We start from the raw sequence: 14,365 nt of genomic DNA, 5'->3' as shown, positions 1-14,365 counted from the left end.
GGTTACAGGCTGGGATCTGATCCAGGGGTTCAGGGGGTTTATATACAGAAAAGCAGATCCCTGGGAGTAGATTACAGGTTAGGATCTGATCCAGGGGTTTGGGGGGGTTGTATATAGAATAACAGATCTCTGGGAGTAGGTTACAGTCTGGGATCTGATCCAGGGGTTTGTGGGGTTGTATATAGAATAACAGATGCCCAGGGTTTAGATATTACATAGAATAACAATAGGTTACAGGCTGGGATCTGATCCGGGGTTCAAGGGGTTTATATATAGAATAACAGATCCTTAGGAGTGGGTTACAGGCTGGGATCTGATCCAGGGGTTCAGGGGGATTATATATAGAATAACAGATCCCTGGGAGTGGGTTACAGGCTGGGATCTGATCCAGGGGTTCGGGGGGAGGGTTTGTATATAGAATAAAAGATCTCTGGGAGTGGGTTACAGGCTGGGAACTGATCCTGGGGTTCAGGGGGTTTCTATATAGAATAACAGATCCCCGGGAGTGGGTTACAGGCTGGGATCTGATCCTGGGGTTCACGGGGTTTATATATAGAATAACAGATCCCCAGGAGTGGGTTACAGGCTGGGATCTGATCCTGGGGTTCAGGGGGTTTATATATAGAATAACAGATCCCCGGGAGTGAGTTACAGGCTGGGATCTGATCCAGGGGTTTGGGAATTTATATATAGCTTAAAAAGATTGCTGGGAGTGAGTTACAAGATGGGATCTGATCCAGAGATTTGGGGGTGGGGGTTAGATACAAAATAGCAGATCCCCAGCAGTGGGTCACAAGGGAGAAATCTGTTTCCTCCTCATTAATGAGCCCCTCCCAGCCCCTACACCTGTGGTAAGGGAGGCCCGCCCCATGCCCTCTGACTATGTGTCTGTGTGGGAGGCCCCGTCACCTCCCCCTCTCTCACCACAAGGGCGGCTTTGTGTGAACCGTTCCTTAAACTGGTTTTTCCAGCTGACTGCACAGCCAGAGACCCAGGGGAAGGAGATGGAGGCTGGGGAGTGAGGTGAGTAAAAGGGGAGGGGGAAAGAGAAGGAGAGAAAATGGGGCAGAGAGAGCGAGGGGGAGGGAGAGGTGCTGGGAGAGAGGGCAGAAAGAGGGAGGGAGAGGGGCAGTGAGGGGGAGAGAGAGGAGGCAGGGAAAGAGAGCGGTAAGGTGGAGGGTGGGGAGAATGCAGAGAAACTGAGGGGGAGGGGGAAGGAATGAAAGGAGGAGGATGAGGGCAAAATCCTCATAAATCTCCTCTGCACCCTTTCCAGCTCAGTGGCATCTTTCCTCCAGCCGGGCGACCAAAACTGAACAAAATTCTCCCAGTGCAGCCTCACCAACGGCTTATCGAGTTGCAACACAACATCCCAGCTCCTGTACTCGGTGCCCCGATTGGTGAAGGCCGGCGGGCCACCGTCCCATGCGCCTGTGACCCCGCTTTCAGGGAACTGCAGGCCTGTGTTCCCCTTTTCCACAACGCGCCCCAGGGCCCTGCCGTTCACTGTGAAAGTCCTGCCCTGGCTTAACTTATTAACTTGTTTGTAGTCCAAGTTCAGCGTCGTTCAATCACGCACACGCACGCCGCCAGACGAAACGAAAGGTGCTCAGCGTAGTACCTTGAACTCACAAACATCCCAGGAGGCAACATCACCACAAATAAGTCAGCGGATAATTAAGGAGCGTTTACGACACAAGTTAAAAAGTAGGACAGCTTAACACAACTTGTGCCTCACGCGTGGTGAGACCTGGGTGGTGGCAGGGAGTTCGGTAACCTCACGGCCCGGGGGAAGAGGCTATTTCCCATCCTAACAGTCCTTGTCCTAATGCTACAGTACCTCCTGCCTGATGGTAGGGGGTCAAGGAGATTGTTGGGTGGATGGGAGGTGTCATTGAGAATGCTAAAGTCCCCTGCGTAAGCAGCACTCCTGACAAAGATCTCTAATCGGTGGAAAAGAGAACTGACGACCCCCTCAGATGATGTAGCTGGTTAGGACACTGTCAGTAGTGCTCCTGTAAAAATTGGCTAGAACAGGGAGGTGGGGAGCCTCATTTGCCTCGATCTCCTCAGGAAGTGGAGACACTGCTGACCAAAGGAGTGGTGTTCAGGGACCTGGTGAGATTATCTATTAAGTGCACTCCCAGGAACTTGTTGCTCTCGGTGGGCAGTGAGGGATGGTCAGCCTCACCCTAAAGGCCAGGACCCCAATCATCTCTTTGGCCTTGGCCACTTTAGACTCAAGTTGCTGTGATCGCAGGATTCTACCAGTTGTAGACGCACTACCTCGTCTCTGTTTGCCGTCTCGCCGTTGATGAGGGCAGCCACCGCTGTGTCATTAGCGAACTTGCTGGTTCGGTTCAGAACCGGGTCGAGCAGTGCCGTCGCGCATCGGGCTGTGGGCGCTGATGCTCAGCGCGATGGGGCTAGAGATGCTGCTGACTGTGAACTTTCTTCCAATAAGTCCACAGTCCAGCTGCAGGGAGAGGTGCCAAGACCCAGCAGGGACGGTTCGCCCACCGGTCTCTGAGGGGTGATCGGACGCAGTCGGTAAACAGCGACCTGGCATGCGAGGCAATGTTTTCCAGGTCTGGGTTGAATTCCATGCTGTTTCTTGACCCGCTTCCTCCAGTTGATCTGGGTTCTGTTATAACCTTAGAAACCCTTCCTTGCTGTCCACACACCACATCAACAACGTTGGTGTTACAGTGGGTGTTCACTGGGACACATTGGGGTTGGTATATTTTGGCCCAGTTATGTGGATGTCCCAATTAACCGAAGTTTCATGGAAATAGTAAAGGTGTATAAAAAAGACAAACTACCGTTTAACCGAGTAAGAACTTATGCATTTCAATAATCATAGGAAACTACACAGAAACAGGCCCTTCAGCCCATCTGGTCTGTGCTGAATCACTTAAACAGCCTAGTCCCATCGACCTGCACCGGACCAGGCCCCTCCCATCCATGTACCTGTCCAAATTTCTCTCAAATGTTCAGATTGAAAATGCATCCGCCACTTGTGCCAGCAGCTCGTTCCACACTCTGACGTGAGTGAAGAAGTTGCCCCTCAAGTTCCCCTAAAATTTTTTACCTTTCACCCTTAACCCACGACCTCTAGTTCTAGTCCCACCCAACCTTGGTGGAAAAAGCCTGCTTGCATTTACCCTATCTATACCCCTCATAATTGTATATACCTCTATCAAATCTCCCCTCAATCTTCCCTATTCCAAAGAATACAGTTCTGACCTATTCAATCTTACACTATAACTCAGGTTCTCAAGTCCTGGCAACATCCTTGTAATTTTTTTCTGCATTCTTTCAATCTTATTTATATCTTTCTTGTAGGTAGGTGACCAAAACTGCACACAGTATGCCAAATTCGGCCTCACCCATGTCCTACACAACTTCAACATAACATCCCATCTCCTGGACTCAATACTTTGATTTACGAAGGCCAAAGTGCCACAAGCTTTCTTTATGACCATATTTACATGTGACGCCACTGTCAACAAACTATGGACCTGTATTCCCAGATCCCTTTGTTCTACCACACTGCTCGGTGTCCTGTCGTTCCCTGTGCCAGACCTATCCTGGCTGGTCCTCCCAAAGTTCGACACTTCACACCTCTCTGCGTTAAATTCCATCTGCCATCAACACTGAATGCCAGGTGACTGGACTTTCCTGCCCAACCTCCCACGCGGGAACTTGTCAAGTGCCCTGCTGAAGTCTATGTAGACGACGTCCACTGCGTCAGCATCCCTGGTAACTGGCTCAGAAAAACTCTTTTAAGATTGGTTAGACACAAGCTACAAAGCACAAAGCAATGTCAACCATCTCTAATCTGTCTATCCAAATATTCACATATCTGGTCCTTAGAGTACCATCCAGTAACTTTCCCAAAACACAGAACAATTCAGAATACTACCAATATCTCTACAGCACTATAAAACTTCTATTAATTCGTAATAGCTATGGACAGATTAATTCATCTGCCGTGTTCTTTTGATTGACTGTAAATTAACAAAATCAGCACAGTCACCTTGGACTGACTTTATACAAAGCTTTTGACGACTGCATTCTCCAAATCTTCATTTTCATTGTAACATTCATGATGATTGTCGATACCTTCAAATTCTTTCCAATCGATCCCGGCTGTTTTTGGCATCGTTAAGTCTAAATGCTTGAAACTGCAGTGAGTGTAACAGTTCTGAATTGTCTTTCTGCTTATTTCCCGCCAGCCATCAGTGACAAAAATCACCACTTTTTGAACACAAACACACACGATTGACGCCACTGTTTGCTCTAATCACAGTGTAGCATCCGATGGCCACGCAAGTGCACGTGGCTAACACAAGTTATGAACTGTTTTGCAACTGTCTCCAGCCCCAATTAAGCAGCATGGTGTCCCAAATAAACAGAGGGAATCCTGGATACTTCCACGATTTAGTTTTTATGTTTTTTATGAGTGGTCCCCAATTAACTGATGTCCCAATCAACCAGAACCCATTGTACTTGCAAACCTACTAACTACATTGACAACTTTATCCAAATGGTCAATGGTGGACCCAGCATTGACCCCCTACAGTCACAAGCCCCCGGTGTGAATAATAACTCCCCACTGCCTCCTTTCACCGAGCCAATCTTATATTCAATTGGTTAGCTTTAACTTGATAAAGGAAAAAGATTAGCTTCATTTTTCAGAGGTCAAGTTTATTGTCATTTAACTGCATACATGAATACTGTCAAACGAGACAATGTTTCTCCGGACCAGGGTGTAATTCACAGTAGTACAGATAACACATAAAAACTTGTGAAAGTAAGGGTAAAATCTACAGATGAACAAAGTGCATAATTTAAATACTGTAAGGTACAGAGCAGATTAACTGGTGACTCTTTGAACGCCATGCAACAGGGAGTTCAGAAGCCGAATGGTCGGGGGGAAGAAACTTTCCCATCCTGACCGTTCTTGTCTTTATGCTTCGGAGACTCCTGCCTGATGGTAGAAAGTCAAAGAGGATGATGGATGGATGGGTGGGATCCTTAATAATACTAAAAACCCTGTGTATGCAGAGCTCCTGATAAATTCCCCCGATGAATGGTAAGGAGACCCCTACGATTCTCTCGGTCATTCTCACAGACCTTTGCAGGGATTGGAGGTGAGGGGAGGTGTATTTTGGGAAGTCACACCAGGACAGGAGTTTCACAGAGAACGTCAGGGCCCCGTGAAATGTTATAGAACAGAGGGACCCAGGGGTACGGGGCACATGGCTCACTTCAAGTGGGGTTTCACGTAGACGGGGCGGCGAAGAAGGTGTTTGTTACCTGAGCCTTTGTCAGTCAGGTCACCAAGTACAGGAGCTAGGACGACATCTTGTGGTTGTACAAGACGTTGATAAGACCACACGGAGTATTGTGTCCAGTTCTGGTCGCCCTGCTGTAGGAAGGATGCCATTAAGCTGGAAAGAGAGCAGATTAAATTTACAGGGACGTTGCTGCGACTGGGAAGGACTGAGTTACGGAGAGAGTCAGGCAGGTTGGGACTTTACTCCTTGGAGTGTGATGGTTGACTGTACAGAGTGTCTAGAACCATGAGGGACAGAGATAGGGTGAATATGCACCATCTTCTTCCCCAGGGTTGGGAATCAAGAACGGGAGTATCACAGGTTGAGAGTGGGGAGAGATTTAACAGGAAACTTTTACTTACAGAGGGTGATCCATACATGGAATGAGCTGCCAGAGGAAGTGGTTGTGGCAGGTATATTAACAACATTTTAAAGATACTTGGACAGGAACATGGACAGGAAAGGGTTAGAGGGACATGGGTCAAATGCAGGAAGATGGACGGGCTCAGATGGGGGTTGGGCCGCAGGGCCTGTTTTTGTGCTGTGTGACCCTGTGCCCCATGGAAATGGGGAGGGAAGGCCAGGAATGTGGGTTTGTACCTCCAGTGCGGTCAGGGAGTTGGACCCGGGACCTCACCATGGGCTCCACAAGAGAGGTCAGACATCCCCACTTACCCGGAGCCCGTGGGCAGCCGGTGACCGAGGGGAGGGTCTGGGGCTGGGCAGGAGGGGAGGAGTCACTACCAGTTCACCCTGCTCCCCACCTCTCCACCCCACAGGAAGATGCACCGGGCAATTCTGGGACAGCTGGGCCTCCTGCTGGCCCTGGCGTTGGGCTGCCTGGGGAGGTGTATCCACGACCAAGTCCAGCGGAGGGTTAACGGGGCGACGGCTGTCCGCTACCAAGGGGCGAGGGTGTCTGGGAGGTCCTGGCCCAGCCCCCGCCCCATCCGCATCTCCACCTTCTACACCAGCGTGCCCGAGATGGTCCTGAGGCCAGAGGAGAGGAGACACCACAACGCCTCGGTGCAGGAGGCGATCAGCCGCATCGCAGAGCTGCTGGCAGGTGAGAGCCGGCGCCTGTAGTCTACCTGTACTGTTCTGTCTGCCTGTAACAACCCTCACGTCTGCCTGTATCCACTGTCCGTCAGCCTGTATGTCTGTGCTTTCACCTGTACCCCTATATGTGTGCCTGCCTGTCCGACTGTATCCCTCACCCGCCCACTGCTGCTGTTTCTGCCTGTATCCCCCATCATCCATTTGTACCTCCTCATCTGCCTGCCACGTGTCCCTGTTCACCCACCTGTATGCCTGTCTGCAAGTCTACCTGTATCTCTGCCTAAATGCATGTAGCTCCCTGTTCGTCTGCCTGAGTCCCTCTGTCCCGTCCATCTGCCTTCCCCTCCCCATCGTACACCTATAAACGTGCCTGTCACCCTCTCTGCATGTCTGTTTGCCTGTCGCTCCCAGTACCTCCACTAGTCTTTTCTTGCCTGTCCGCCTGTCTCCCCATCTGTCTACCTGTCTCTCCTAGTCCAACTGGCACTCTCATTGTACCTCCACCTGTCTCACCCTCTCAATCTGCCTGTCTCTCCCCATCTATTTCCCTGTATCTCAGCCCACACATCCGCTTGTACCACACTCATCTGCCTGTATCTTTCCTGCTTTCTTGCCTGTATCTCACTTTCTGCCTGTCTGTACGTCTGCCTACACCTCTGCTCATACCTCCTGTCTGTCTGCTCGTGTCTCTCCGCCCGCCTGTCTGTATCTCCGGTTGTGCCTGTGTCTGTACCTGTGCCTATGTTACAGTCCTCTCCCCTCTCCTGCAGTGATTCCGGTGGTGGATCCTCTCCTGCTATCCCGGGACCCAGAGGCCTACTGCAAGTCCGTCTGGAGGAACCAGTCGCTACCAAACTTCAACAAGTAACTCCGACTGTTCTCCCCAGTTGTCCTGTCCCGCTGTGCTTACTCCTCACTCTTCCCTAATTCCTCTTTCTCACTCCCTCATCAACCATCCTCCCTCTTCCTCACTATCTCATCTCTTTAACCCTCCTCATTCCTTCCTCCACACCCATTGTCAACCTCCCTCCCTCCTCCACATCCATCATCAGCCCTCCTCATTCTCTGATCCCTGCATATCCATCCTCCCTCCTGCAGACACACCCTCAACCTTCCTCCCTCTGAACCTATCCTCAACCTCCTCATTTTCTCCTTCAAACCCATCAACCATCCTCAACCCTCCTCACTCCCTGGCCTCCTCCCCACTCAACCCTCCTCTTCCTTCCCTTCACACACATACTCACCTCTCCCTATCCTTCCTCCTCCCTCCCTCTATACCCTTCCTGCCTACCCCTCTCCCCTCCACCGAGGATGGGGTACCTACCACTGACGGCCCTTCTCTGGTGTTTACAGGTGTGGCCAGGTCAACAATAATTACCAAGTTGAGAAGTGTCTAGACGTGGTGGTGAGAGACCGTCTGTGTTTGTGTCTGTGTCAGCTCCTGAGCTGGGGTCTGGGGCTGGGGAATGGGTGTGCATCTGGCTCGGCGTAGGATCAGTGTCTGTCTCCCCGTCACTCTCTGTCCCTCGGTCTGGGTTGGTGCCCGTGCCTGTCTACCAGCCGGGTCGGTGCGGGAGGCCGGCGGTGCCCAGTCTGGACGGCTGAGTGTCTGTGTCTGCTGCAGATCCCAGATGAGCACCTGTCTGGATTCGGGGTGTGGACAGCGGAGGGCAAAGAGCCAGTGGTCCTGCGGGAGGATGGGACGGGAGTTCCCGGTGCCGACTTCATCCTCTACGTCAAGGCCGCCGACACACAGAAATGCCGGAGGGAGGTGGGTGGAGTCGGGGGTGTGGGTGGAGTCAGGGTAGGTGGGTGGAGTCAGGTAGGTGGGTGGAGTCGGGGTAGGTGGGTGGAGTCAGGGTAGGTGGGTGGAGTCGGGGATGTGGGTGGAGTCAGGGTAGGTGGGTGGAGTCAGGGTAAGTGGGTGGAGTCAGGGGATGTGGGTGGAGTCAGGGTAAGTGGGTGGAGTCGGGAGGTGGGTGGAGTCAGGGTAGGTGGGTGGAGTCAGGGTAAGCGGGTGGAGTCAGGGTAGGTGGGTGGAGTCAGGGGGTGGGTGGAGTCAGGGGATGTGGGTGGAGTCAGGGGATGTGAGTGGAGTCGGGGATGTGAGTGCAGTCAGGGTAGGTGGGTGGAGTCAGGGGAGGTGGGTGGAGTCAGGGTAAGTGGGTGGAGTCGGGAGGTGGGTGGAGTCAGGGTAGGTGGGTGGAGTCAGGGTAGGTGGGTGGAGTCAGGGTAAGTGGGTGGAGTCAGGTGGAGTCAGGGTAAGCGGGTGGAGTCAGGGTAGGTGGGTGGAGTCAGGGTAAGCGGGTGGAGTCAGGGTAGGTGGGTGGAGTCAGGGGGGTGGGTGGAGTCAGGGGATGTGGGTGGAGTCAGGGGATGTGAGTGGAGTCGGGGATGTGAGTGCAGTCAGGGTAGGTGGGTGGAGTCAGGGGAGGTGGGTGGAGTCAGGGGGTGGGTGGAGTCAGGGTAAGTGGGTGGAGTCAGGGGATGTGGGTGGAGTCAGGGTAGGTGGGTGGAGTCAGGGGAAGTGGGTGGAGTCGGGAGGTGGGTGGAGTCAGGGTAGGTGGGTGGAGTCAGGGTAGGTGGGTGGAGTCAGGGTAGGTGGGTGGAGAAAGGGTAAGTGGGTGGAGTAGGGGATGTGAGTGCAGTCAGGGTAGGTGGGTGGAGTCGGGGTAGGTGGGTGGAGTCGGGGTAGGTGGGTGGAGTCGGGGATGTGGTGGAGTCAGGGGATGTGGGTGGAGTCAGGGTAGGTGGGCGGAGTTAGGTGGTGGGTGGAGTCGGGGGATGTGGGTGGAGTCAGGGTAGGTGGGTGGAGTCAGGGGATGTGGGTGGAGTCAGGGGAGGTGGGTGGAGTCGGGAGGTGGGTGGAGTCGGGAGGTGGGTGAGTCGGGGATGTGGGTGGAGTCAGGGGATGTGGGTGGAGTCAGGGTAGGTGGGTGGAGTCAGGGTAAGTGGGTGGAGTCAGGGGATGTGGGTGGAGTCAGGGTAAGTGGGTGGAGTCGGGAGGTGGGTGGAGTCAGGGTAGGTGGGTGGAGTCAGGGTAAGCGGGTGGAGTCAGGGTAGGTGGGTGGAGTCAGGGGGTGGGTGGAGTCAGGGGATGTGGGTGGAGTCAGGGGATGTGAGTGGAGTCGGGGATGTGAGTGCAGTCAGGGTAGGTGGGTGGAGTCAGGGGAGGTGGGTGGAGTCAGGGTAAGTGGGTGGAGTCGGGAGGTGGGTGGAGTCAGGGTAGGTGGGTGGAGTCAGGGTAGGTGGGTGGAGTCAGGGTAAGTGGGTGGAGTCAGGTGGAGTCAGGGTAAGCGGGTGGAGTCAGGGTAGGTGGGTGGAGTCAGGGTAAGCGGGTGGAGTCAGGGTAGGTGGGTGGAGTCAGGGGGGTGGGTGGAGTCAGGGGATGTGGGTGGAGTCAGGGGATGTGAGTGGAGTCGGGGATGTGAGTGCAGTCAGGGTAGGTGGGTGGAGTCAGGGGAGGTGGGTGGAGTCAGGGGGTGGGTGGAGTCAGGGTAAGTGGGTGGAGTCAGGGGATGTGGGTGGAGTCAGGGTAGGTGGGTGGAGTCAGGGGAAGTGGGTGGAGTCGGGAGGTGGGTGGAGTCAGGGTAGGTGGGTGGAGTCAGGGTAGGTGGGTGGAGTCAGGGTAGGTGGGTGGAGAAAGGGTAAGTGGGTGGAGTAGGGGATGTGAGTGCAGTCAGGGTAGGTGGGTGGAGTCGGGGTAGGTGGGTGGAGTCGGGGTAGGTGGGTGGAGTCGGGGATGTGGTGGAGTCAGGGGATGTGGGTGGAGTCAGGGTAGGTGGGCGGAGTTAGGTGGTGGGTGGAGTCGGGGGATGTGGGTGGAGTCAGGGTAGGTGGGTGGAGTCAGGGGATGTGGGTGGAGTCAGGGGAGGTGGGTGGAGTCGGGAGGTGGGTGGAGTCGGGAGGTGGGTGAGTCGGGGATGTGGGTGGAGTCAGGGGATGTGGGTGGAGTCAGGGTAGGTGGGTGGAGTCAGGGAATGTGGGTAGAGTCAGGGTAAGTGGGTGGAGTCAGGGGATGTGGGTGGAGTCAGGGTAAGTGGGTGGAGTCGGGAGGTGGGTGGAGTCAGGGTAGGTGGGTGGAGTCAGGGTAAGTGGGTGGAGTCAGGGTAAGTGGGTGGAGTCAGGGTAAGCGGGTGGAGTCAGGGTAGGTGGGTGGAGTCAGGGGGTGGGTGGAGTCAGGGGATGTGGGTGGAGTCAGGGTAGGTGGGTGGAGTCAGGGGAAGTGGGTGGAGTCGGGAGGTGGGTGGAGTCAGGGTAGGTGGGTGGAGTCAGGGTAGGTGGGTGGAGTCAGGGTAGGTGGGTGGAGAAAGGGTAAGTGGGTGGAGTAGGGGATGTGAGTGCAGTCAGGGTAGGTGGGTGGAGTCGGGGTAGGTGGGTGGAGTCGGGGTAGGTGGGTGGAGTCGGGGTAAGTGGGTGGAGTCAGGGTAGGTGGGTGGAGTCGGGGATGTGGTGGAGTCAGGGGATGTGGGTGGAGTCAGGGTAGGTGGGCGGAGTTAGGTGGTGGGTGGAGTCGGGGGATGTGGGTGGAGTCAGGGTAGGTGGGTGGAGTCAGGGGATGTGGGTGGAGTCAGGGGAGGTGGGTGGAGTCAGGGTAGGTGGGTGGAGTCAGGGTAAGTGGGTGGAGTCAGGGGATGTGGGCGGAGTCAGGGAGTGGGTGGAGTCGGGGATGTGGGTGGAGTCGGGAGCTGGGTGGAGTCGGGAGCTGGGCGGAGTCAGGGGATGTGGGCGGAGTCAGGGGATGTGGGTGGAGTCAGGGGGTGTGGGCGGTCAGGGGAGATGGGTGGAGTCGGGGATGTGGGTGGAGTCGGGAGGTGGGTGGAGTCGGGAGATGTGAGGGGAGTCAGGGAAGGTGGATAGAGTCGGGAGATGGGTGGAGTTCTGGGAAGATTGGCAGAGTCAGAGGTGACCGGGGGTCAGAGGAGGCAGCAGGTGAGGAGGTTCAGGAGTTAAGGGACGTCTGGAGATAAGGTTGAGCTGTTGTGGGCAGGTGAGAAGTTTAGGAGGGTCTAGAGGTCAGGAGTTAGAGGTTGGGGTGAGGAGGTGGTTGGGTCTAAGGTCAGAGTGAGGGGGTTTCATGGATCAAAGGTTAGAGGTGAGGAGGTGCTGGGGTTATGGGTGAGAGGTTAGAGAGGCGTGAGGAGGAGTCAGTGTTCAGAGGCTGGGTGAAGACCTGCCTGGGTCAGAGACAGAGGGAGGAGGTACCAGGGGTTCAGGGTTGAGGTGTCAGGAGTCAGGGGTGAGAAGATATCAATCTCTGACCTCTCTCCCTTCCTTCCCAACCCACAGCCCTCGGTCATCGCCTACGCCTCCTACTGTAAGGTGGACCAGGTGGGCCGTCCCATCGCTGGGTCCGTCACCTTCTGCCACGCCCACCTCCGTGGAAGCAACTTCGACCACGAGCGCACTACGCTGGTAGGTGACTGCTAACCTGTGCTCGCAGCATGACCTCTGACCCTTGGCCCCTGGGGGAGCAGGACTTCTGACCCGCGTGCGCTGTAGGGGTTTCGGGGAGCGTGACCTCTGACCCATGCCTGCGGTGGTGTCAGGGGCAACCTTTGACCCTTGGTCCCCGGTAGGCGTTGGGGAGCACGACCTCTGACCCATGCTTGCAGTGGAGTCGACTCACAGCGGGAGAGGGTCAGAGACTCCCCCCTCACCCCCGGTTCTCACTGGTGAATGATTGTCACCTGTACCGATACAGTGAGAAGCTTGGCTTGTGTACCATTCACACCAATCAGATCGTTACACAGTGCACTGGGAAAACGGTAACAGAATGCAGAATAAAGTGTCACAGCCACAGAGAGAGGGCAGTGCAGGTAAAGGAGAAGGTGCAAGATCATAAACAGGAAGATCATGAAGTCATGGGGCCATCTTTTCGTACAAGAGGAACTTTCAATTGTCTGTAACAGCAGGGTAACAGCTCTCCTTTGCCTGGCGGTACGAGCTTTCTGTTTCTGCTGCCTGATGGGACGGTGCAGAAGAGAGAAGGTCTGGGGTTGAAATGCGCCGACAGCTCTGCGCTTTCGTGCGGTCATGGGAAGAGCAGTTGCCGTGATGCGTCCCATCGTTCTGCAGCGTACTGGGTGAATTTGGAGCGGGTCAACGGGGACTGGTGAAGTTCTTCACCCTCCTGAGCAGGCGAGGCACCGAATTCTCTTGGCTCTTGGTGTGCTGGTGGCTGGGCCAGGGCAGCCTGCCGGCTCAACGTCAGCAATGTGAATGAGGACAGGGGGATTGCACCTGTGGGAGGTGTGGCTGGCTGAGGCCCCTGTCTGACTGGGGCTGGGCGAGCTCGGGGAAGGCGGGCCATTGCGCGACTGCCGGGAGAGGTCAAAGGGCAGGACAGAAAGAGCAGAGCTCCTTCCGGAAAGTAGTTCACCATCTTGGCTACTGTCTGGGGTGGGAAGGTGGGCTGTGAGTGACTGATCAGGAGAAGACCATAATATACAGGGCGAATTAAACCTTTTGGCCTACACAGTCTGCTGTCAGTCAATAATGGCGGATATTTTAAAAACATCATTCTCCTACCTTCTCCCTTAGCCCTTAACCTCCTCACCAATCAACCCTCCCTTAACCCAGGCAACCTGTTCATATTCTACACCTTCAATTCTGACCCGGCCCATGAATCCCCTCATAACAAGTGTCTGTACCAAATTTTGAACTACAGATCTATTTAGAATGTATAAATAGCCTATCTGACATTAATAAATGGGTGATTAATCCTTAATTAATGTTTCAGAGATCTAAAGTCCATTTCAATAGAAATGGGTCAAATTTGACCGGAACAGCCTCAATGTACAAAAATTTTGTAGCACCTGTACAAAAGTATAAAATTTTTAAATATTTTCATTTTTGCACATTTTGGGTCACCTTAGGCAAAGTCATCAAATTTCGGCTAAAAAAATTGGCATTTACGGTGTTTTAACTGCTGTCAAATGTCAAAACGGGTCAAATTTGACCTGAACAGTCCGTCTATATACCCAATGTCTTGGCTGTCCTTGTGACGATGGGTTCCACAGATTCACCACCGTCTGGCTGAAGAAATCCCTCCTCATCTCTGTTCTAAAGGGACGTCCCTTCATTCTGAGGCTGTGCCCCTGATGGAGGCATCCTCTCCACGTCCACTCTACCCAGGCCTTTTGGTATCTGAGAGGTTTCAATGAGATCCCCCTCCTCTTGTCCATCGAGTTCAGGCCCAGTGATGTCAGTGGCACCCGCTCTACCTCTGTCCCGGCAGGCAGGAAGGCAGACAGCACCCTATGACAGGGGCCTGATAGTTGAGAGTGGGGACGGCGGGGGCCAGGGGCAAGTCAGTAACTTTAAATTCCTTGGTGTTAACATATCAGAGGAGGTGTCTAGGGACCAGCGTGTGCATGTCATCACAAAGATGGTATGGTAGCACGTCTACTTTTTGTTTAGAAGTTTGCATAGATTTGGCATGTCACCAAAATCTTTGGCAAAATTCTGAGAGCATCCTAACTGGTTTCATTCTGGTCTGGTATGGACAAACCGGGAAGGGAAAAGGCCAAGGAGGGCGGTGGATACAGTCTTGCCCATCACAGGTAAAGCTCTCCTTGCCAGCGAGTACTTTCACAAGGGACGCTGCCACAAGAGGGCATCAAAAGCCCCCAGCATACAGGCAATGCCCTCTTTCTCAGATGGTGCAAGCTGGATCATCTGCAGCTCAACATCGTCAAAGGAGATGGTGGTGGACTTTAGGAAGACCGAGCCAGCACTGCTGGGGGTCTGACCAGGGTTTAGTGCAGCTGCATCGTTGCCCCAGGCCCCAGGGCTCCTGAATTCATTCCCCCGGCCAACACGTGATAAGCCTTCTTGGCCACCTTGTCAGCTTGCGTGGCAACTTTGAGTGAATCTACGTACTTGGACTCCCTCTGCTTCTCCACGCTCCTGTTCTCTGCCTTAAAACCCGACCTTCCAAAGTGAATCATTTCACACTTTTC

General features: G+C 54.2%; 1 protein-coding gene across 1 annotated transcript in view; it reads left to right on the top strand.

Moving 5' to 3' along the window:
- Positions 1–900: 900 nt before the first annotated feature.
- Positions 901–14,365, top strand: part of LOC132381403 (ciliated left-right organizer metallopeptidase) — a 29,540-nt gene continuing 16,075 nt past the window's right edge. Inside the window, exons 1-6 of the mRNA XM_059950791.1 lie at positions 901–1,023; positions 6,122–6,408; positions 7,172–7,265; positions 7,755–7,806; positions 8,026–8,172; positions 11,691–11,816. Coding sequence (XP_059806774.1) covers positions 6,126–6,408; positions 7,172–7,265; positions 7,755–7,806; positions 8,026–8,172; positions 11,691–11,816 — 702 coding nt within the window. The 5' untranslated portion in view covers positions 901–1,023; positions 6,122–6,125. The remainder of the gene's footprint in view (positions 1,024–6,121; positions 6,409–7,171; positions 7,266–7,754; positions 7,807–8,025; positions 8,173–11,690; positions 11,817–14,365) is intronic.

Source organism: Hypanus sabinus, chromosome 26, assembly GCF_030144855.1.
Source record: "Hypanus sabinus isolate sHypSab1 chromosome 26, sHypSab1.hap1, whole genome shotgun sequence".
In the NCBI taxonomy this organism is placed as follows: Eukaryota; Metazoa; Chordata; class Chondrichthyes; order Myliobatiformes; family Dasyatidae; genus Hypanus; species Hypanus sabinus.
Note: the sequence above shows the minus strand (reverse complement) of the source record. Positions and strands in the feature narration are given on the sequence as shown.